The sequence below is a fragment of the Magallana gigas genome, chromosome 6 (assembly GCF_963853765.1).
Source record: "Magallana gigas chromosome 6, xbMagGiga1.1, whole genome shotgun sequence".
Taxonomy (NCBI): Eukaryota; Metazoa; Mollusca; class Bivalvia; order Ostreida; family Ostreidae; genus Magallana; species Magallana gigas.
This window is the reverse complement of record NC_088858.1, coordinates 8,798,333-8,822,125: the sequence shown is the minus strand read 5'-3', so window position 1 is coordinate 8,822,125 and position 23,793 is coordinate 8,798,333. Positions and strand designations below refer to the sequence as shown.

General features: G+C 31.4%; 2 protein-coding genes across 5 annotated transcripts; one reads left to right on the top strand and one right to left on the bottom strand.

Moving 5' to 3' along the window:
* Nucleotides 1–3,187: 3,187 nt before the first annotated feature.
* Nucleotides 3,188–15,365, bottom strand: LOC105341425 (dynein intermediate chain 2, ciliary). Of its 4 annotated transcripts, none has more exons than XM_066089207.1 (21): nt 15,235–15,365; nt 13,297–13,332; nt 12,580–12,633; nt 12,252–12,299; nt 11,879–11,959; nt 11,531–11,657; nt 11,228–11,313; nt 10,888–10,920; nt 10,037–10,165; nt 9,780–9,881; nt 9,309–9,380; nt 7,788–7,871; nt 7,046–7,292; nt 6,607–6,848; nt 6,391–6,480; nt 6,208–6,295; nt 5,660–5,936; nt 5,270–5,369; nt 5,026–5,159; nt 4,647–4,698; nt 3,188–3,627 (listed from the first exon to the last, which is right to left on the bottom strand). In XM_066089207.1, the coding sequence occupies exons 1-21, from the start codon at nt 15,265–15,267 to the stop codon at nt 3,517–3,519; spliced, it is 2,226 nt and encodes a 741-aa protein (XP_065945279.1). In that variant the 5' UTR covers nt 15,268–15,365; the 3' UTR covers nt 3,188–3,516. The 4 variants fall into 4 exon arrangements, with proteins under 4 accessions (XP_065945279.1, XP_065945278.1, XP_065945280.1 ...); XM_066089206.1 differs by lacking the exon at nt 13,297–13,332 and adding an exon at nt 13,189–13,233 and having other exon boundaries at nt 15,235–15,354; XM_066089208.1 differs by lacking the exons at nt 10,888–10,920; nt 13,297–13,332 and adding an exon at nt 13,189–13,233 and having other exon boundaries at nt 15,235–15,353.
* A 184-nt stretch (nt 15,366–15,549) lies between these two features.
* Nucleotides 15,550–21,932, top strand: LOC105341448 (protein FAM219A). The gene is made up of 5 exons (XM_011447998.4): nt 15,550–15,731; nt 18,437–18,527; nt 19,112–19,184; nt 19,436–19,516; nt 19,739–21,932. Exons 1-5 carry the CDS (start codon nt 15,666–15,668, stop codon nt 19,926–19,928), a joined length of 501 nt encoding a protein of 166 aa, XP_011446300.3. The 5' UTR covers nt 15,550–15,665; the 3' UTR covers nt 19,929–21,932.
* The last annotated feature ends 1,861 nt before the right edge of the window (nt 21,933–23,793 follow it).

The following is a 23,793-nucleotide window of genomic DNA, read 5'->3' as shown; positions in this document are numbered from 1 at the left end:
TTCTGTTGGAGCGCCGAATTCTGGTCATGTTGACATTGAGGCGTAGACTAAATGATTGCTAGACGCTCTACCGTGGGGTGTACACATAGAGCTACCCCTTTGTTATCGTGGGACGGTTTATAAAAAGCCCCCCTCCAGATAAAGGACGCTCGGCTTTGTCACCTGCCAGTTGCCTAAGTAACAGCTGTCGCCACGCGCGAGTTGCGACCTTGTGTTTTTAATCCCTGATGGTGTTAAATCCCCGGGTTGGAAATTCATACCTTAGCCAATTTTCGTATTTAATCATTATATCCGCAAGATATTCAATTAAAATATTAAATAAAGATTCACAAGTTAGTGTCAATATTTGCCTATAGCAATTGGTAATTTTATAAAGAAAAGAAAACCTTTGTTCTTCCAGAGACATAAATAATATGTTATTTATGCCTCTGATTCTTCTAGGGGGGGGGATATGTTTATCTTGTGGATTATCTTCATATCGATAACGGAATCAGTGTATATTTTCTAGCATACTTCACGAATGCTGTAATAACAATTACCATACGTGAATATGAATATGTATTGTGAGGGGAGGAGGGGGTATAGGACTCCATGGATTAATTTGCATCTCAGGATCAAAATAAGCACTGGAAGTAGATGATTATTAGATTTTCATTTTTATATATATACCAAAATAAAGAATTCAAGGTGTAAACAATTGTAACACCACCTAACCCACAATACAATTCAAACGTTAATGGTAACATTGTGCCAACACCCCCAGTGTTAAGGTGGCCGAGGTTCCCCTGTAAGTTCAACTAGAAGGGATCGTAACCCCCCGCCTCAACATATCACGGTCGATTTTATTAATCGTGCATGGTGATAATCACGGAACTTTATAAATACTAGTTTGAAAAAAAAAAATGGACATTTGATTATTATAAAATCACAGTTGCCCGACCGATTTCCGAATATTCTTATATCCGCGTTTTGTAAGAGTCCCGCTCTGTTTTTTTTTTCACTTCTTCCCTCTTCTTTGTATTGCAGTATATAGTGACAAAACTCATTTAATTTATATGTTATCAAATAAATGTAATAATATTAAATGAAAAGGTCTCCTAATAATTTACTTAACTACCGTAAAAATTTTATTGAGCAAATATAACCAAATGTAAACGTCTTTAAAAAATTCTTGTGTACACACATTGTCACGTTATCTATATATTATATAAAAGAATAATAATTATAAATGCTGACCCCTAACTATATAGATGCAGACATTAAATATTTAATTCACACTTCTAATGTCTTCTTACAAATTATTTCAAGATAAATTTTGGACTTTTATTAACAGTGTTAATTTAACACAATTCATTTCTTTTTTAAATAAAAAAAAACCCCATATGGATGCCAAAATAAGGACGAGAATAAGAAAGTAGAAAAGGGAAGAACCAAGAAAAATGTCTATAAAATAAAATAAATTAGCTATTAACGATGTTGATTGATAAATACGTCTTGGACAGTTCCTAGTATGCATACTTAATTTCTCAAAAGCGTCATTTTAAGAACATTGATACCATTTTTTATGAGTAGGTTTTCGCAAAATGCAACGTAGGTCAAAATTTCACAAAACGCATACCATTTATTATGAGTAGGTTTTCGCACAAGATTATTGTCAAAACATTTTTGAAATATCGATTTTAATCAACATAGGCTTTTAAGCGATGAACTTTGATTGTTGTGGCTTGAATGACTCAGTGCTTATAGTATTAAGATTAAAGATGAGTTTCACCACTGTTCACTGGAAAGATTAAGATTTTTTAGCTGATGTTTAATCCCAACAAAAATTTTTGACTATTTTTTTTCTTGCGTCCCATTGACTATAGCATGAAATTTCGCGTTTTCTTGCTTTCATTTCAATATGTAATACTTTACTATCGAACCAATATTCATCTGCTTCGTCTTTTGAGGTTGAAAATAACACACAACATCGATGTGATATGAATTGTCAGAATGACTAATCAATGTACATCGTTTCAAGAGGAAACTAGCTATTTTTGGAATAATTTCCAATAAATTGTCTCTCCTGAGATTTTAATAATATTTACAATACACAGTTTGAAGTGAAATGTTGATGTATTAATCATACGTGCACACACCTATTTTAAACTTTAAAAAAGTGTTTGTTTTTTTCTATAAACTGTACTTTTAAAACCTTATCAAAGTCTTTTATTCACGTGAGCTATCAATATTACATTACTAACAGCAATGTGTGAAAAAATCAGAGCCCCCTCCCTACACTGAGGAATGTAACGTTTCATATTCAATTCGGAAACACCATTTCAAACTGAATTTTCTTAAATAGGAACCAACTGTTCTAATGGTACTCTATGCATGTGCAAATGTTTATATCTGCATCCTTACAATAATTCAACTCTTTCCATCTTGTAATATATTTGTGCCCATTATATGATATTGCCTTTTTACATAATTCCACAGTCATCTTGTTGCCCCTTTAAGGCCCCAATTGGTCAATGAATAGAACTGGAAAAATTCAAATAAATTGTTCTCGTGAATAGAACTGGAAAAATTCAAATAAATTGTTCTCGTTTCCCATGAAAGCCAAATGTATATAAGATTTGCAATATTAGAGAGGTTGAGAATTCAAACGTGTACGGGTACGTGAACGTGTACTAGGGGAATCATCTAAATTCTTCACGTATTACGTCATCAGTTTTTGTGACGACAAAGTTTCTACACGTTTTCTAAACTTTCTAATCTGTCGTCTACACGTAAGTACAAACTTGTAACTTTTACAACAAATATAATCTAATTGATGGGTTAATATATTCTTGTGATACATTACATAGATTTTTCAACTTCATTTGCATGCAAATTGATAAGAAATTCACCTTTAATTCAAAGTGAATTAAGTAAATTCATGTCAAAAAACTGCGTCGAAATTTACGTATACGTTTATATCCTACAAGTTATGGAATCTCAACTGATGAATTACAAAAACGTGTACTTGTATGTGTAGTTATAACACACGTACGCGTACCCGTTCACGTTTTAAATCTCAACCTCTCTAATATGTTTAATGCTGAAGAACTTAATTTTGCTTATCTGGAATAAAATCATGTAACATATCAGTACAGTAAACTGACAATATAGAGACACTGTTAATAATAATAATAGAATTATTAAAGGTATTTCATTTGTTTAATAAACATATAAATTAAAATATCACATTTTGATAATAAAAAAGACAATGCATCAATTTAAAAGAACTAAATATATTAAATGTATTGCATAATAACAGTCTCTCAATACATTTCAAAGTTAATGTTACAGCAATTCACAATTATAACAATTCAATACATCATTCATAAGTTTGAAAAAAGCAAAATTTTTATATCTTGTAAGGACGGATTGTTCAGATCTGGATATGGTTAATTTCCAGCATCACAATTTTGGTCTCAAAGTAAATCCTCATTGAAAATCTTGACCCCCTCCCCCCAAACAGTAACAGATAATTTATTTTTTGTCTTCATTGGGCTCTCGAACCATTGATAAGATTTTGTCTAGCTTGGCTATTTCATTGTCCTCCTTTTGCTTGGGGTCCATGGGCGGTGCTCCCTTCTTCTCCTAAAAAGGTCATAAACGAACAGGTTAAATGGAATCACATCACATCAGAATGGTCTTTGGAGATAGGTTGAATTTAATTGTTACCTTCAATTTTATGAGGGAGAGGAATCAGATAGGGATCTATGCATCATTTTAATATTTTCAAACACTCAAAATCACACACATACATGTGTATGTTTCAATTATTTTTTTATTGGGGGGGGGGGGGGGGGGGGGGATAAGTTCCTTAACTTTTAAAATTGCCATGCATAAAATCCCTTTGCATCAGTTCGAAATTATACTTCATTCTCCAGCAAAGAAAATAATGCAGGTGATATGTGAAGTGAAAGCCACTGAAAGACAGTTCTGTTTACCAATTCTCAAATAATAATGTGATATAAATGTATGTTTATGGAGTGATCAACAACTGATAAATTAATATCATCAAAATTCATTCATTTAACTCTACCCATAAACTTTAAAAATGACATTAAATGATGACAAATTTCATTCTCCTTAACTGCATGCAAACTTGCGTCTCTCTCTCTCACGCTCTCACTCTCTCTCCCCCCAATATTCTTGAAAAGTAAAAATAAGTTTAATCAAATCAAGTTAAAACTATATAAAATATGCAGAAAAAGATTTGCTCAATGCTGATAAATAAAATTGGGTGTCTTTTGAAGAACAGTTTACCATTCCAAACACTGGGCCTCCTTCACATTTATCCAACAATTCATAATATAAAAGTTTGATAGGGTTATTAACAATGGAGGGGTCCTCCAAGTATGGCTAAATGAAAGGCAATCAAGTTAAGAGCAGAATTCAAGTCATCACCAAGTACACTGTACATTAAATCTTTACATTAAAGGAAATTAATTCCGAGAAAAAAAAGGTACTCCGTTAAAAGAACCTATATTAGTGTTATTTAATCCCTAGATAATTACACAGGATAAAAGACTTAACGTAGATGTTGATACAAAAATCTATACACATATGATGTTACTATGTATAATGTACATTGAGACTTAAAATTGTCTTACCTTTGGCATTTTTCTAAGATTAGGTGAAATCTTTAAGCTGGTTACATTTCCTCTGTAAAAATGAAAAAGAAAAATTACATCATGCACTATTACTTGGCTGAATTTGTAGTGAAGATGAATTTTGTTATAGCTCTGAACATTGTGATGAACAAATCTGGATCAACTCACTCTTGTGTAGAAAATCAACTGACATTAATTTACGTTTTTATATTCTATGTTTAATACTACTCAGGTTCAAAACATCACAAATATTTTGAACACGGGTTCAATATTTTGCAGTATCAAGATAACATTACCGGTATATGACACTGCCCTAGAATAATGTGGATTCAAATTAAATACATTTTTAAATCCAATCTGGATTTATATCTCCACTTACCTGTCATCTCCTACTATAATGATGGGGTCTTTGGGATTGAACTCTACATGAGTGAGTTTGGTTTTCTTCTTCTGAGCTACCATTTGTTCACAGAGGGGCTCATATTTGTTAATATTTAAGTCATACACAAACATCTGAAAATGAATTAAACAAAAAAATTTCAAAACATTTCATAAGATAAGAGATTTTGATGTCTCTAGGTCATGATTTATACTAGCTATGTGCATTCAGTTGTGTGTAATACCTTGCCATCTGCAGTGACTGCTGCAAACACAGTAGATGAGTATGGAGCCCAGGCCACATCACCAACAGAGTTGTTCAAATCGAAAGTAAAAAGAGGTTTCCTACAATGTTAAATACAAAAAGAAACTTAAAAAAAACAAAACAAAAATACTTCCAAATATTATTTAGTAAATACATATATACTATATCATAAATGGGTACAAGCTTGAAATTGTTTATGTTAAAATTTTCTAAATAATTTTATAACTTTATAAATTCCCTGGATACATGATCAACACGGTTCTACTCAGATAAAGAACATAAGAAATATAAATTTACAGGTAATTAGAATATAACGTTACGACTAGAGAAACTATCCAAGTTTCTCCGTTGTAAGTACATATGTACTCACTTGGTCTGAGCCTCCACTGATGAGGTTTCACTTTTGTCTGCGGTGGTTTTGCTGCTGACCTCCCAGATCTTCACGGTCCAATCAGCACTACACGTGATGTAAATTCGCGGGTGGAACGGGTTCCAGCGCACTTTGTAGACAGCCATGTTGTGGGCGTCGACTGTGTCCAGGAACTGGCTGCTGTAGGCTTTGGAACACTGGTGGATTTTACCTTCCTCTGTCCCCACGAGAAAAAGGTAGTCATTTTTTCTGTGGAAGTCAAAAGCTGTCCCACACCCTGCCAAAAAAATTAAAATTCATTGTAGTCATTATGAAATATTGAATATAGAAAAAGGCATGTGCACATGTATAACCCTGGAACTTTGTTTACAATTCGCTTGATTCCAATAAGAAATAGTTATAAATAAGAACATGCTTAATGGTGTTATATAATGTTTTTGCTGACCACAAGCATGGAACTTACAAGTAACTTATAGATTCATGTATCGTCTGAAATAAATTCAATCAAAAATATTTCAATTAAATATTTTTTTGGGATTCTCCCTTACCGACGGTGTTGACCTTGGTCCCATCAGGGCCCTCTCCGGCGGCACCGGGCAGAGTGAGGGTAATCACGTCCTCAAACAGGAGTTCATTCTGTAATAACAAGTCAAATAAGTAAGTAATAATTTCTTAACAAGAAAGATAACTGCTATAAGTTCTGTATTGTTAACACCAGTTCTTTTTGGTACCTTGATAATGGTCCAGTGAACTATTCTACCATCAGAGGACACGGAGTAAAAGTTGTGGTTATTTTCCAGGTCATCTTTTTGCCATCTAACCTATTTATCAAAGAAAAAAACCATTAAATGATTACTAGAACATTAATTTCTAATATTCTATGGCAACTGTTACTGACCAATGAATGTTTACAAAAATTCCAATAACAAACTACAGAGTTATTGTACCTGCCAGACGGGGTCTGTATGTTTGCCATTTTTGGCTGTACACCTATGGACGGGTTCTTTTTTCTGTACGTTGTAGACACCCACACTACCATCATAGAAACCGATAGCGACCATGTAGGGATGCTCGGGGTGGACATCCAGACACATCACTCCACTGTCAGTCTCGTAGATGTACTCAGCAAAAGAGGGATTCTTCAGGGAGAAGAAGAGAATCATTCCACTGCCCTGCTTCATGAAGTCATCTGTAACGTAACAAAAGGTTGCTAAACATCCATAAATAAAGAGGTCATTTAATCCACCCTAAATGTTTTCACCATTCATTTGAGGAATTTCGTTATGTTGAAGTAATACCAAGTATTTAAAAGCTTAAACCATGACATTTTCTATTTATTACGAGACTCAAAAAAATGTTTTGTTTTAGTTTCCACCAAACACTTACAAGAACCGTAAGAAGCAGCAAACAGATCTTTGTACATAGGATTCCAACAAAGGGAGGTAACTGCCAGTTTCTTGGCTTTTTCGTAGGAGAATCTCCACAGCGGGAGCATGGTTCCTTCGTTATCTCGGTATTCGTCGGACGGATCCTCATAGTATTTGAAATCTTGAGCAATGTCATCATACGTGTTCTGGTTCACCATTCTTTCTACTATTTTTGTGGCCTTTGAAATGCGGGATATATCATCTCCCTACATAAGAGAAGAACATGAGTATTCACACTTATTTCTAAGTTGACACAGATATCATTTACGGGTACAATTATCTTTCTGGTTGACATTAATCACTAATCAAATGCAAAGATTTTATATCTGAATTATCGATAAATCACAAGACGCATCCCTTAAGAGTATCAAAATCTTGGTTTTATTTTTCTGGTAGTCATTTTCTACCTAAATAGCAACAAAAGTTTGGTGCTTGTTATTTCATATTCTTGTGTTTTGATACTAAACATAAAACTTGATGAATTAAGGTACACTTGCATTTATTAAGGAATCTACAGAAAATAGAAAGAATTACTCATTTTTTCTATTTGTTTAATGATTTTATAGCTGTTGATGCAGCATCTTCACTTGATTTTGTTCAGGACTGGACGAATAACAATTTGAAAAAAATATTGTACATAAAAAATAGTCTTCATTTCATGCACTAAAATTACACCCTTAAAAAAAGAGATTATCCATTACCTGTGTTTCAGTGATTGTAAGTTTCTTTCTGGTCTTTTCCTCTTCTTTCCTTCCAGGAATAGTCTTCTTCTCCTTGCTCTTTTCCTGAAAAAGTTGATAATTAGATGAATACAAATACAAATCCTGATGAGTCCAAGTGTTAGTTTTAAGCACTATAGTTTTAATTTCCACTAAAACTCGTACAAATTAAATTACTTTGAGACTTTGTTTATTTTTACTATTGAATTTGAATTTACATTTTCATGCATGCACGTAAATTTTTTTGGCTATTCTATGATTAACAATTTCCATAATGACAAATCTATTTCCAGTGTTAACTTATACATGTGCATTACATACAGTGAAATAGCATTTCACATGTTTAAAATATGAGCGATTTCAAAAGATTAAATCAAAATATTGTTGCTTTGTTGTCATGGTAAATGAACTATTGTACATTTTCTTGATCTAATATGCTCTGTAAGTGTTATAGTGGTGTATATATCACACTAAAATAATACATGCACATGCAGTTACTAAATCTAAATTGTTGATTTTGTATTATACATGTATATAAAGTTAACAGTAAGAGTTTCTCTGTTTATAATATGGATTCCTTTTGAAAAATGTTTTCTCTCTCCATTGGCAGATATGGTCTTGCTAGAAACCATTATGGTAATTCATTTCAAAATATAAACCAGAGAGAATTTGGTGCATGTTTACTGCTGATTGAGTGCAATTCACATGATAATTTCCTTACTCTTACACGTAAAAACTAGTTTTCCATGCACTAAAAAGGCCTTCAGACAATATAAGATACAGGAACAAAACATTCCATTTGTGAAATATTAATTTTGATAACATGCAATATCATATGCAAACATGCAATAAACTATTCAGACTTTTCCTTTCTCTGTAGCTTGCTTAGATTGGTGAATACTTGAGGTAGTCTTCTGCTTGGTTTGATCAGTGAATACAGTGCGGGATACAATTTCATTGAAGGATAATTTAGATTAGCCTATATTAACCGTGTGATATATATCATATCAGTTTTACCCAGAATGCACTGAAACGTTTGGTGCCATATTTCAGAGTCAGATAATTCTGACTGGATGGAATTTCATTTTTCTAGTAACATACACAAATAAATGAATAATCACAAAAGACATGTCAATATGTGTCTTTTTATGCAAAAAACATGCAATAGACTATTGAAATATTGATAAAGAGAAAGATCAAGTAATTCCTAATGAAAACACTTCATGTAACAATATATGATGAATATGAATGTTGATCTTGACATATGTTTATATATTTTTTAAAATTTTCTTCAAAAAAATTATTTTAAATCACTCTTTGCAAAATAATTATAAAAATTCAATATGGTAATAAAAAATTACATTTAGATTTGCATTCATTTATATGGGTTTTCAGATAATTGATTTGAGGATGCCAATTTGGAATATCTACTTGAAGTATTTTCCTAAGATCTTTCACTATAAAGAAAAAACCGTATATAATTGACAGTCAAGTGACCAATACTTGAAAATGGTGTTGCTGGTGGGGAAAAGTGGGTGGAGCCTTATGAACTTGTTTTGCACGAATTGCCTCTAACTGAAGAACGATCCATTCAATATTATAATTAACTGAACACAAATTAATGACCTTAAGAGCTTACATGCTGTGCAATTTTGGATACAAACATTTATCAAATTTAATACATGTAACAATCAAAATCAATCAGTATGATATAGATGTAACTTTTTATACAATTGTTTAAAAACCTGGTAAACTGTACAACAAACCAGTAAATGAATAATATATAAATGTTTGCAAAAACTAATCAACAATCAACTAACAATTAACTTATATTTAATTTAGCAGAATTATGAATTAATACAGCAATACCTTTATTATTAAAAAACAAGTACCAATCAAAAAGTACAGTATCACTTTCTTTGAAAAACACACAGTTTAAAAGTAAGAATTGAATAATATCCAAGCCAAACTTACCTGCTTTTCAAAGTCTTCATGGTAGGCATCAGCTATTTCCCACTGTGTGACATTTGAGGCAAAAGTGGCTCTAGGGGGTGGTTCCGTGGCAGTACCACGCTCCTGTTAAAAAAAATACAAACCATTTTTACATGACCCACTTTGTTTTTCTCAAAACCCATATGATATTTAACCACTCGGTCAATTTTCTAGGTATCACAGATTAAATTCCATGTTTATGAGGGAGTATTTGGGGTTGATCAGTAGCTGAAGCATACCCTGTATGGATTGTTGTATGTTTGGGAGGCTCGTTCACTGTAGTTGAACTGGTTGGTCAGTTTTTCGCCTTTGGCAGCAGTCCCTGGGCCTGGGGTACCTGCCTCCTCTCTCTGCTCCCCCTCTTTTGCCTACATAATCAAATTGAATAACTTATCATATATTTGTAAATACAAGTATAAAGAATCTGTCATTAATGCTTCAACAAAAATAAGTAAAAAAAACTCCCTTTCCAGTGCATCACTGCAAAGTAAGAAAAAATATTTATCTTTGAGAATAAATGTATGTGTCACAACAAAAATAGCAGTAGAAAGTGAATGATTCCATTTACCAGCGATCACACTCTGTTAGATTTGTTTGCATCATTTATTGAATTTTGAGCCTGTAGTGTATAAAAACAACAACTAAAGCTGTGTGTGTATAAACAAGCTGCTTGTATTTAAAACCAATGCATTAACATCATCATAATTTTTGTTTTTAGATTTCTTGGTCATTTATACTTATGGATATGTTAAAAAAGATAAACATGAAAATTGATTTATGGACAATGGAAAAGAATCAGTTGTATATTTAATAAGGATTCAGAAAGTTTTTATACATATAAATAAATTTTAAAAAAATGTATAAAAATTGTGATTCAGAGATTAACTATAAAAATAAATTCAGTCTTATGAAATAAAATTATAAAAATATTCTATTGTAGATTACGCTAAAGAATTTGTAATGCACACTGAAATTTTTTTATAAAAACCAATAAGAGTATATTCTTATTTAAGAGGGAAAAAAAGAAGCTCTCTGTGCTGAAAACTTTCAAGTGAAGAAGTGACATTGTCTTGAGAAAATAATTAAATACCGGTTCGGCTTCCTCGCCCTGCGTTGCTGAAGTCTGTGTGATACAAAATCTCTTATAGTTCTAACCCAAACTAGCAATTATTTTGTGGATTGAAATTTGCGTAAAATAAAATCTTTATAAATCTAAGGTATACATAACAACGTATAATCTGTGTGATACAAAAGATCTTATTCCGGTATATATCTCTTACCCAAACTATAATTTACCGTGTATTTTGTGGATTGATTGATGTGTAAAAATCAAGCATTATCAATCAAAGGTATACATAGCAACTTATACGTATGCACTATTCTAATGTTATTGTTAAATTTGACTGGTTTTGAGATCTGTAATACACTACCTCATCCTTTCCCTCCTCTCCCTCGGCCGGAGCACCGCCAGCTGCAGGAGTTGTCTCCCCTCCTTCACTTCCTGCTACTTCACCACCTAATGGAGAATTAAAAATGCAAAGTAAATTCAAACTTTGAAATCAAACAACAGATTGATTTATTTGGCAGGAATCCTTAAACAAGTGGATGTGACATCTCTAGACAGAGTTACATAAATACACCAGTACCTAAATGGTGTTCAATTTGATCTTTAAAATTCCTATCTTCCAGTACATGTAGCACATTTAGAGAACATTGCATAAACTAATACTTACTATCGGGGATTCCCAGTTTGGCCATCTGTCTCTTTGCCTCATCTGATTCCTTGTGAAGCATGTTGCCATCCAGGGCAAAATGGATGGCCAGTTGGTCAACATGGGAAGTCTGCTTATACTGTCGCTCCTGCAAATTCAGTCACAGTGGTAAAACTTTATACTTTGATTACCAGTATGTCAACAATCTTGTATATTATAAATTATATAACTAATAGGATGAAAACGAATACTTTGTCAAAAATGTATGGTACATTGGTACTCTTAAAACACAGCAGAAGTTACAATAACATTGTATTTATATAACTAATATAATGATCAGTCAAACTAATATAACGATCTTTCACAAACCTTGAAGCTGTATCTAACAATGTTCTGTGGAGCATGGGGATTGTTGGCTGTCAGAATACGAGTAAATTCCTCTTTCAATTCCTGTTCAAAAACAACAAAACCATTACAATTTTAAATTTGAAATGAGATAGCAAATATAGAAGTCAAGATCAAAGTATATCAATATTCAAGAAAACTACACTGAAAGCAACAACAATAACAATTTAAAAAATTAGAATGAAGACATTGTTTTTTAAATATCACATATTAGGCTTTATATATTAGATATACCATAACTTTTAGGAGTCTATTGAAGCACAGAAATGTTTGACAAAAGAAAATGATATTTTCATCATTAAATAAATTTATAAGGTAATGTACACAGTTTATTCACCTGGTCATTAAGGTCCAGCTGATCGTCAGGTTTCACTAGTGTTTTAGTCTGTAATGAAACGTAAAATTTCATAGTTAACAGTAACTGTCACAGCATGTCAAAAAAAAAAGCAAAACGGTATAATGAATATTCTTATATTTGATGTAGATTTCTTGTATTTTTGAAAAAAATTAATACATGTATTTTTAAAATAAAACAATACAAATATGATTTTAAATACATGTTTCATTATTACCATGCAGGTGCATTGATAAATATTAGTTCATATTTTCATTGTAATAATCTTGAAAATGGAAGTGTGCAGACAGACAGTGTGATATTGACTTACATTCATCCAGTCATCTCCGTCAGTATCGCCCATATCTGTCATATCATCTCCATCCTGAGCAGGGAATTCAGACATTACATCAACATGTACAGTTATTGCAGTTATCATGGTTTTTGCAAGTATCAGTAATATAAGTTTATACAGGATATGAAAAATAAGACATATAGTACATAAATAACAAGCAAAAAAAAAGAGAGAAATTTACAATGTTTTTCAAATATTTAGTACTGATCAATGGAATTAAAAAATTTAAAGAAACAAATGCTACTTGTTTCAATCAATTTAATTCATATTTTAAACTGTTTTCATATACCATATTTATGAAGGTATAGGACATACACCTCTTTTTTTCATGCACTGTCTTTCCAAATAAAATTAAAAAAAAAATTCTTTTAATAATAATTTTTGCATTTCTTTGAAATTTTAAAATGCATCTTATGTTCAAAAGTTGAAAAATTTAAAAAGGATAATTAATAAAGAATATTTTGAAATATGATGGACTCCGCTATGAAATCTCAAAGTGTCCCATTCAATATTAAATTAAACAGTACACAAATACTGATTAGCACATGTTGTGAAATTTTCAATAATTATACATCACAGCTTTACCTTTCCACTCTTCCCTGCTGGTCTGGAAGTTTTCCCTTTCTGGGCCTATCATTAAATTTCAAAGACAACAATAATTAAATGGGGGGTACATTGGGGGAACACACTCACCTTGATTCTTGTTGCTCTCCTCCTTGACAGATCCCCCTACATTAACATAAAGGAACCCTTTCAATTTATCTAACTTTATTTAAGCTATGCTATTTAAGTTTAGTGTAGTAGATGGCAGTAATTTATATTCATTTTGCAATTTTTAAGTATATTAATAAGCATTTAGAGTTTCTAGAAGCCATTTTTCTAAGGATCAGCGAAGGGTTGTTAAAAATTCATGCAGATCACATAAAGCCAGTACTGGGTAATTGCATGATGTTAGTATTAATTTTATCTAATCTTGCTATACATAATTTGGTTACATATATACAAGTTAACTACAATATTTGTAATAAATATCTATTTGTGGTACATGTATATAATGTTCAGTCAGGTAGTAGAATTTGATTACCTATATATATTTTTAATTCTAACCCTTATATTTGGATATTAAAATTTATTCTATATATTGCCTTCACAATTTATAAAAACTGAATTTTATATTCAAGTACAAGTATTCTCTACGAACAAACTCTCCATAAATATATTAAAAATTTGGTTTCTTCAAAAAGGATTATAGGAGTTTTAACAAAGACTTTGTGACTTTTTACCGGTCATATTAAAGCAGCTGTCACACTACAACAAATAGCACTATCATGAGATGTGCTAACAGGGCAAAGATGCTGGCTTTATGATTGAATATAATGAATTATTTAAGAAGTTTTATCAAATTAATTAAAGCCCACTCAAGAACAGTGATATAATTAACTTTTTTATAACCTGAATGCAAACATAATTTTTGCATTTTCATATAATTTTTACATTAGACTATGTATCACATTTTAGTTAGTTATAATATGTAAGTAAGTAATGCATGAGTTCAAGCATATTTTGTTTGCATTCCAATTAAGTTGACACACATTAAAAACCTGCTGAGAAATCGTATAGAATAGGTATAACTTTTGTTTGACATATTGAATGCACACCTTTCTTCTTTTGAGATCTCATGTTTAATAAATAACTATGCATGCATGATTTGCAATATAAAAACAAAGGAAATTTTAATTGTTATCAGAATTATTTAAGGCCATGCATAAGCAGGGTTGTCTATTAGACCCGGGAGGCGGGGAATTCCCCCACCTATAATGCCTTAATTACCCGGCTATTTTTGCATTTCAAACACAATGTAGCTATAAGCAAGACCCCCAGACCCCCTTCTACTTTTTCATTTCCTCCTTCTACTTCATTTTTTAGAGACAACCCTGCATAAGGGTCAACATAAAGTTAATGATCTATTCTACAAATTAAGAAGTGAAACAGCCAAGAGAAGAAGGTCCTTTTTTATATATGACTATAAGGGTGATTCCCATTCAATAGATTAATTATGAATACTCATTGTGTAGTACAATCTAATCTACAACTAAAATTAAGTACCAGATACACTGATTTCGTATTTTTTTGTGTTATGGCATGCAGGAGGGAAAGGGTTAGAGAGCAACAGCAGGCAAGGTTAAGTATATTCAACATAAGCATATATATTTAATTGTAAGTTGTATATACAAAGACAAGAAAGAAAGAAAATTGTACACTATACATAGAAAAGTATATAGACATACTACAACTACATAAACTGTCCTTAAATACATAAAAATATATATAATAATTAAAAATGATATATATTTAATTTCTTAATTCTTCTAGCTATTGTAAATTGACTGGTATGAAAAAATAAAAAACATGATCATTATTTGAATAAAGCTAAGTGCATGGCTACATATATTCCATCTGGATCATATTCATATTCAAAATCATATCAATAGATTTTACAAAAATTTAGGCGACAAAACTTTTTTGGTAACCTTGCAATTGTCAACTTAATGAAATCAAGCATTATTCTTTTTGAAAATTCACTTTACTCATTTCAATGAATATATTGTTGCATTTTGTATTAAATCAAACCTGTTTAGACTTCGGCGCTGCCTTTGGTGGCATTTTTGCAGTGTTGTGATTCTGTTGCTGCAAACTATCACACACCACTATGGCGGTATTCGTTTCTAAGGGAAACAACAAAAGCGCGAGACTATCGCGGTACACGAGAGTTTGACATATTGGAGGATCTAATTGACGATGAGTATTGGATTATAAAATAAATTGCATATTTTATCAATCACCATTAGAATTGTTTTAAAAATATCAAGAATACATTAGAATAAAATAATACCAAAATATTTTAATTTCTAAAATTTTTAGAATGACTTTTTAAAGATTTTAATCATTAACCTTTCCATTCCTGTGATTAGCAAGTACAAGGAAGAGACAGTTGCAACAAGCGGTGTCAAAAAATGACAATATTATGCAAACCGTAACCACAAAACTGGTTGTCTTTTGTAATGGAAAACATGGAAGACAGTGGATTTGACAGTGATCATAAATCTAATCAAACAGAGTTACTAAACGTAAGTGAATTCACATAGAACGGAGCATAGACCTGACATATGTTATTGTTTTGATGGCTGTGAAAGAGCAGGGACTTAATATATTCTAGCTATTCTCTTTTGAGAAGAAGACAGGCATAGCCTACATCCACTTCTCTTTGCAAGCCCTCATATTTTGATTCTGAAAAACGTGTAAATGTCCGAAACAAAGACGGTCTATGCTTCGACCCATGTTTTGACTCCAGTTTCCCTGAATTTTCGTAACAGACCTACTATTTCTACATTTTAAACATAAATGCACCCATACATCACAAAAACATCAACGCTATGCCTGTCCACTTCTCAAAAGAGAATAAATATTTATCCTGCAACCACCTCTTGCATTAATTGAATAAAAGGCAACCTAATAAACCAAAGCTAGATCTGGTCAATGCACCAATATAGCCTCATACATTTTATTTGACTTTCAAATGCATTGTGTCATAATCTTTCAAGCTTCGTTACGCCATGGTTTCAACGGCAGATATGCAGCAAAATTTGTCTAAAGTAGATTTCACCAGATACTATGTTGCAGGATATACAAAATAAATGGTTAAAGTCTTGAAATATAAGCTGTATTTGGACGTGGGTCAAAAACATGAAAAGGGCGAGGCTTGCAAGTTTTCTTACACTTGCACAAATATTGCTTAAATTTCAAGACAGCAACCCGGTATTTCATATATACATGTATATGTCCCTGGAAAGAGCAACAATGTAGGCATTTGAGATAGTGTTGTTACGATAGTCGCTGACTATCGAAAAATCGTCGCTGAAGGCAGCAGGTCGGCGACAATCGATAGTGATTCTTTATCATCGATAGTCGCTAAAATTCAGTCACGTGACATATAACCTTTTATTGCGTAGCAATATCCATGAAAAGACTAAAGTATTATTATACAGTGACAAATCTAGGGGCGACTAATGCCTTGTGATCGGTAACTTCGCCGGAATTTCCTCCGAAAGAGAAGTTGAAGTCACCCTGTATTCTGTGTTTAGGATCGTGTTAATTAAACCTAAAGGCAATAAATGATAATTATCAAATTAATAAGCCGTTTTCACAAGTTTTGTGATTAGGAACTTGCGACTGTCTTATCTTCATGGGTTATAAAAACGGGTGATACTGTGCATTGAGAATTACAACCGATGTTTATTACTTTTCATGCTAATATTACAATTACAGTTTGAAACTTGTGATTAGTTAATAATGCGGCCAAATAATTGCTAAAATAATCATACAACCGTTTGTTTACAGTTGTCTTCAAAATTAAACAGATCCACTACATAACGGTTGTAATTGGGTCAAAGGGTTGCACTTATACCTCCAAAATACACAGAAGTACAAGGACTGATTTTATTTATCATATAACTCACAGAATTACAAAACATTGATTGTATAAAATGTGTGAATGTATCAGATCAATTAAATTCAACAAATTTGATAAGTTATTAGAAAGTTTAGAAGTGGTTTTATTTTTATTGACTTGCTTCTAATCCAATTTAAATTAAAATTTTGCCCTAGGTTAGTACCTAAGTATAATATGTAATTCATTTGAAGATAAGGTCATTAAAAAAACTATTGATATATGATTTATAAATAAAAAAGATATTTTCTTTATTTTCTGATGTTGGTATCTTTCACTCATTGACAGGATGAAAAAAATTAATCTTTGTTGGAATTTGAAAGTTTACATAATCGATTTTATAATCGATTGTGAGCTGCCGATTCAATTTGATTATCGATAGTAAAATTGGTCCGATTTTACAACACTAATTTGAGACCAACCATATGAAAATTTAGGTTGAATACAATGCTTTTTTTTTTTGCTATGAATCGGTATAAGAAATGAAATCTGTCCTTAAACCAGGTCTGTAGGACAGTTGTCATTTTACTGATAGAACATTCTATCTATTACATGTAACAGCCCTACTTGGCCTGAAATTAAGAGCATTGTAAACTTCACCTATTCATACTGCCATTTTGGGTGACTAGACAATTTCGTTCAACGCACTTCCTGTAAGACTTAACATGCATACAAAATCTTCATCAAGATGTCTCAAATATATCTTTAGAATGATACAAAAATGCCTAAAAAATAAATTTGTCCATCTGAGCGCACTGTTACCGGTATTTGGTTTTTACATCATCATTGGCACATTTTCAATACTTATAAAGTAATTTTACTTCAATTCCTATTTTTAATCAGCAGTTATCAAGTGGATGTTGTAAATTCATATCTTCCTAGTGGTTCTTGTTGTTAAAAGTAGCCATGTGGTTTGTATCCTGCTGGAAAAGTGTTCCCTTTCCATTGTAATAAGACCCTCCAGATATATTTTAATTTATTTTCTTAGGGTTACAAACCGAACATAATTTGCTCTAAATTCATAAATAATGTAGCAGCATTCATGTTTCGTAAAATTATAAATGCTAACCAGCAATGTATTTTGACTCACAATGCAATTAATCTATTTAATATAGTAAACAAGTGTTTCAAAGTATTTTAATTTTTTTCACTTTAATATTGATTTCAGAATTTTTTAAAATTTTATATGAATTATTATTTTTAAGCAATAAATGTGTATTCATTGATATACGGTGTACTTATATGTATCTGTGTGGTTATCTATTAATACATTTACATTCTAATCTCTTCTATATTTATAAGTTGCTTTTAATTCTTTTCCTATAGAGTCCCCAGAAAAACCCAGCAAATGGACTTGGAACCCCAAAGAAGAGCTCAAACACCTACAAGAAATCTTATGATTTGCAAATGAAAATAGGTACATGTCCTGAATCATAAGGGAATTTCTGGTTAGACAATAGCTGAAGGTCTCTAGATCTATGGGAAAATTTACATTGACATGCTAAGCTACAATTTCTCCCACACAAAAAAGAAAGCAATATATGGTGCACAAAAAATTGCATTAGTTTTTGACTTCTTAACTTGATTTCCTACAACATTCTGTGAAAATAATATATTATTTAAAAAATCATATTAAATAAAAAGGAGACTTAATTGATCCATCAAATAATATTTTGGTGTGTTGAGCCACTATAGAGAAATATAAGTTAAAATGTAAACACAGGTCAACGATAATATTATCCAGTGATCATGGCAATATGAATTGTGATTGCTCTACTGGTTATGTACCTTAATTTGATTTGATTTGAACATATTTTATGATGTAAATATATTACATAAATGAATAAGGCAGCAGGCATTGCCTATGTAAGCATTCTCCATAAAGACTTACATGCTGTTACTTGTGTTATTGAATATGCCAGTGGAGCACATCACTGAAAATTATCATTTAATACTAACTTGAAGATGGCATGCTATTAAAACTTTTGATGTTTATTACAGACAAGCACAAAGAAAATGCTGCAAGGAGAGCTATAACAGCCCAACCAAAGAAATCCATACTTTCCAGAAATAGGTAGGGCCCAAAAAGAAAAGAGCTGTCATATAATCTATTTATTGTACATGTATTTCTCCTTACATTGAATTTAAATTATTCATATCTTAAAGCTTTAAGATATGAATAATTTAAATTCAATGTAAGAAGAAATACATGTACAATAAATAAATTATATGACAGAATTTGATTATGATTATACTTGTATAATTAAGCATCTTGATATATTTTATCCCTTGTTAGTCATCAAACTGATTTCTTTGAATTAACAGGTTGTCTGTTCCCAAGAAAAATGACATTAAACCTATGAATGAAGATAGTCAGCCACTTGTTGCTATAATGACTGATGAAAGGTATAGTCACTGTTTGATAGTGTGGCATGTACATGTAGCTGTAAATAAAAAAGGTTTAACGTGTTCCTGTTCTGCAAAACTGTAAACTTTATACATAAAGGTTCTGCAAGTAGAGACAATTGACTAAGTAACTGAATTTTATTTAGAAAGAAAGATGCCAGAAACATTTATTTTATTAAAGAAATTGCCACTTGTAATGAATGGTTGAGCTTTAATTTTTAGTGATGATGACTTTGAATTGCCTGTGATATCAAAAGCTGCTCAGAAGGAGATTAACCAGCAGTTGATCAAGGATGGCTATAACCTTGACCTTGAACCTGATGATGAGGACCTTGACCTCATTCCCCCAAGGCCAGTTCATGAACGATGTACATGTTGCAATTACTACACAGGGAGTTGTGCAGTTCAGTAAAGGTGCTTACAAAAATGGAAATTAAAAAGCCTTGATTGTAGTGATTAAATGTTCAGAGGTTTTCAATTATTTAGAAATAGAAGGGGAAAAAAAGACAGACGTCAATGCTTGTTATTCTCATTTCAAAATTTCATTTTCATTTTTTAAACCTTAAAGTTAATTTGTCCCACTTGCCATTTCTCATTTATTAAAATACACATTTTCCCATATATGATTTTAGAATTATGTGAATGTTTAAAACTAATATTTTGTGCATGTAATATTTAGTCTTTAAGGTTTAATAGAAAAATACCGGTACTATGTTTTACAAATGATTGATACCTGTTTGATTGAATGATTTATTTTAATTCAAATTTTACTTGAAATCAAATTTGTCAGTATTGCTAGACTGGATTTAGTCATTTGAACTTAATGAAATGCTTCGATTCAAAAGCTTTGCATTGTTGCTTTTCTGAGAGTCTTCATACATATTTGTAAATTTTATTTGAATCCTTTAGATAGATTGAATCTTGGGGTTTGATGAATTTTTTTATATAAATAAATTTCAAATTAATATATTGCTACTTTGACAGATAGACAGTCAATTTGTATGCGTGTTACATGGTTATTGGGGGAAGTGAACTGGATTGCTAGTCTCACGTTACACATGTATGATATATATGTATGTATGTATATGTATATGTATGTATGTATATATGTATGTATGTATATGATATGTATGATATATTGGTATCTTTATTGTTCTATTGTTGGAACCAAAGCCTAATAATTAATATACGCATAATTGATACAAAATTGATATTAATTACAGATATTTTATAGTTTCTTGTTAATATAATGTTATGCCCTTAGTGTGGTCCCATAGATCTTAGAAATCCTATATTACTGCCATTTAGCATAATTGATTATAATTCAAAATTATATGTAAAAGTATTTTGTATTTCTTTCAGTTTGTTGGTTATGTGTATCAATATATTTTATTACAGGGTACATTCCAGTACATTCAATTGTCTTCAGTTATTTCTAGTTCTATGTACATTTTTGTTTTTTTGTTTTTTTTTGTTTTTTATATATAGACAAGAATAATGTTTTTGGGGTTTTTTTCCCCAGAGATCTGATTTTCTTTATTATGTAGCAATTGTTTTAAATGTTACCTTCCTCTCTCTTTTGAGTCAAACTGTGCAATTTTTGATTTCCAACATTTTAAAATGGATGATGATTAAGGGTCCTCCAAATCCCGTGACTTTTTATAAACATATGTTAAAACTTGGAGAATTAATTGTCCTGTGGAATTATTCACTAGTGTGTAAGTGGAATTGTTTGTCTAGATTTGTAGCTAAGTGAGTAGGACTTCAGACTACTGACCTTTAGATCTTGGGTTCAATTGAGTCGATCTGGGACTTTTGATATGAATGCCAATGAATATTTGAAAAGTATGTTTTTAATCAAAAATTGTTATTTTTATTGTCAATGGTACACATGCAAGGATGTCACATCTTTAAATAATACGCAATTTTGTGCTCATTTGAGAGAATTTTCCAAAGGATGTGGAGGACCCTTATTACAAGCTCTTCCTTACATTATTTACAAGTACAACAAGATCGCCAGATGGAAAAGTGCCATGACTTTCAATAATTTCACACCTTTTTTTTTCTACATTCATACATTCCATATAGTGATAAAGGAAACCATTTATTTTCATTGTGAAATTTTCAAGCATGTGATATACCACTATCAGCATGCTACACTGTATTATTTATTTTATTTGTATCTAATGCATTGTAAAAGCCTTTAAAGTATTTTCCCCATTCCACTATTGGATAACTTAGAACATACTTAATACATGTAGTTTGTTAGAAAAAAATTAGAATGTCAGTCAAATTACATAATTTCATTTAAATATAGATTGTTATGATGTCACGAATATCAAATATTTATATAGGCCTATACCTGTGTAATTCATTATTATGTGACTTATTAAACATTCATGCATTTTACATACAATGTTATTTATGACGGAAATGAAAATTGCAGTTATTTCATTGATATATTGTCATCGAGAAATGGAAAGTTACAGAAATACTTCTATGATCTAGGATTTTAAAACCATAAATTTTAAATTAATAAAGTTTCAGACTAAAGAGCAAAGGGGAGTAACTGTAAATGATATTTACAAGAAAGAGATGCTGACAAGAGGGAGTAGTTATTTTTTTATGTTGACAAGAGAAAATAACAAAGCATAAAAACGACCTATTATCAATTTGTATATGTCATCAGCAGTTAGTGTTGACAGCACAAAAAGTCTTCAGTAACTTATGATGTTTATCAAAAGGGAGTTGTGGTTAAAAATTGAAGAGAACAAAAATTGCATCAAATATTTAAAATGGTGTGAAACAGAAATTTTGTTTTGAATAAATGTTGTTGTTAACAGGGAGTGTCATTTACAATGACCACTGGAACAATGCTTTGAATTATGAAGACAAGGGAGTAGCTATTAATTTTGTTGACAACAGAAATGGTGCTGTCAACATGGTCAAAATGGAGTACCTGAAAATGGTTTTGGTAAAGGTTTATGTGTTGTGTAGATTTTAATGACAATAGGATTTTTTTTAGATAAAGATGATAAAAGCCAGTGAGTGGCAATTTATTACGACAGAAAAGGACACAAATTATAAATAGGAGATTTTTTCAGGAGAACATAAGTAGACTTATTTGTAATTTAAGATTATCGAGAATTAAAGCCTGGAAGGTTTGAACGTTGAGAAGTAGTTATAGTCCACCAGTCGATCAACGTATTTTCTCAGGGTAAAGGATGTAGCCAATCAGCAATCTGTAATCGGCGGACTTCACCTTAAGGTACATGTTCAATTCACTCTTCTGCTTTGCACGATTTGATGACCCCTTACTTTTATATATAATACCTATATAAGTAAATTGTTAATTCGGTATAACCTTGGGGGTATAATGTACGTGGGAGAGAGATAATTGCCGGACAGGCCATCTAGTTTTAAACTCATCCACGGTTAAAACCGTGCATGTTTTATTGATAGAAACTAATTCAATGGGAAAATTAGTCAAGAGATCGGGGCGATAGGAAGCATATTAAGCCACTATCAGCGAAACATCTACATCAAATACTGTGGGCAACCATGCAATATTTTTTGTATCCGAGTCGACAGCGATACATGAAACTATTTGAATTGCTTAAAGTAAAACAAATAGACAATATCACTTAGAGGGGCTAGATGGCCGTGGCCATTTTAAAGCTATATTTACCTCCTTTATACAAAGAGCTCTGTATTGAAATGTTAAAATATTAAAGCTTAAATATTTAAATTTTGTCTTTACTAGAAAATAGTTTATGGCCCAAAATACCGGAATTGTATTTAAATGTTTAAGGTAGATCTGATGGGTGATATGTTGACCTTCCTTAAAGCAATATGAGCTGCATTTTCATGCTGAATTTTTGTTGTTGCGAAAATGTTATTTTCTTCTAAAATTACAAAAATATCATGTTTTTAAAATTTCTGTTAGCCATATTTTTGTGGGGAAAGCCTCTCAGAAGCTTAATTTAAGCTTTAAATTTCTACTTTTACTAATGTCTAATAATAACTCTGTTGGATTCTAAGTCATTTACGCTCCCCCGATTCCTGGAATTTCCAATGATTATTCATCGTTTGTTTATCGTCCGAGCTCTCTGCAATGGTTGCGTCTTTTCTATTATACAGAGAACTAAGTAAATATGTCAGCTGAATGTAAATGCTAGGTCAAGCCTTTAAAACACACGACTAATGATGAGTATTTGTATGGTTCTGACAAGAAAATTGTTTTTGATGTTTCGCTATTATGAATTATTCATAATTTT

Excerpts from the sequence above, each read along its gene's own strand:
- LOC105341425 (XM_066089206.1), bottom strand. The coding sequence starts at position 15,267 with ATGCCACCAAAGGCAGCGCCGAAGTCTAAACAG. Across the intron at positions 11,314-11,530 it reads CAAACTGGGAATCCCCGATA|GTGGTGAAGTAGCAGGAAGT; the intron begins GTAAGTATTAGT and ends ATTCTCCATTAG. Across the intron at positions 6,481-6,606 it reads ATACAGACCCCGTCTGGCAG|GTTAGATGGCAAAAAGATGA; the intron begins GTACAATAACTC and ends TTTGATAAATAG.
- LOC105341448 (XM_011447998.4), top strand. The coding sequence starts at position 15,666 with ATGGAAAACATGGAAGACAGTGGATTTGACAGTGATCATAAATCTAAT. Across the intron at positions 15,732-18,436 it reads ATCAAACAGAGTTACTAAAC|AGTCCCCAGAAAAACCCAGC; the intron begins GTAAGTGAATTC and ends CTTTTCCTATAG. Across the intron at positions 19,185-19,435 it reads TCCATACTTTCCAGAAATAG|GTTGTCTGTTCCCAAGAAAA; the intron begins GTAGGGCCCAAA and ends TTGAATTAACAG.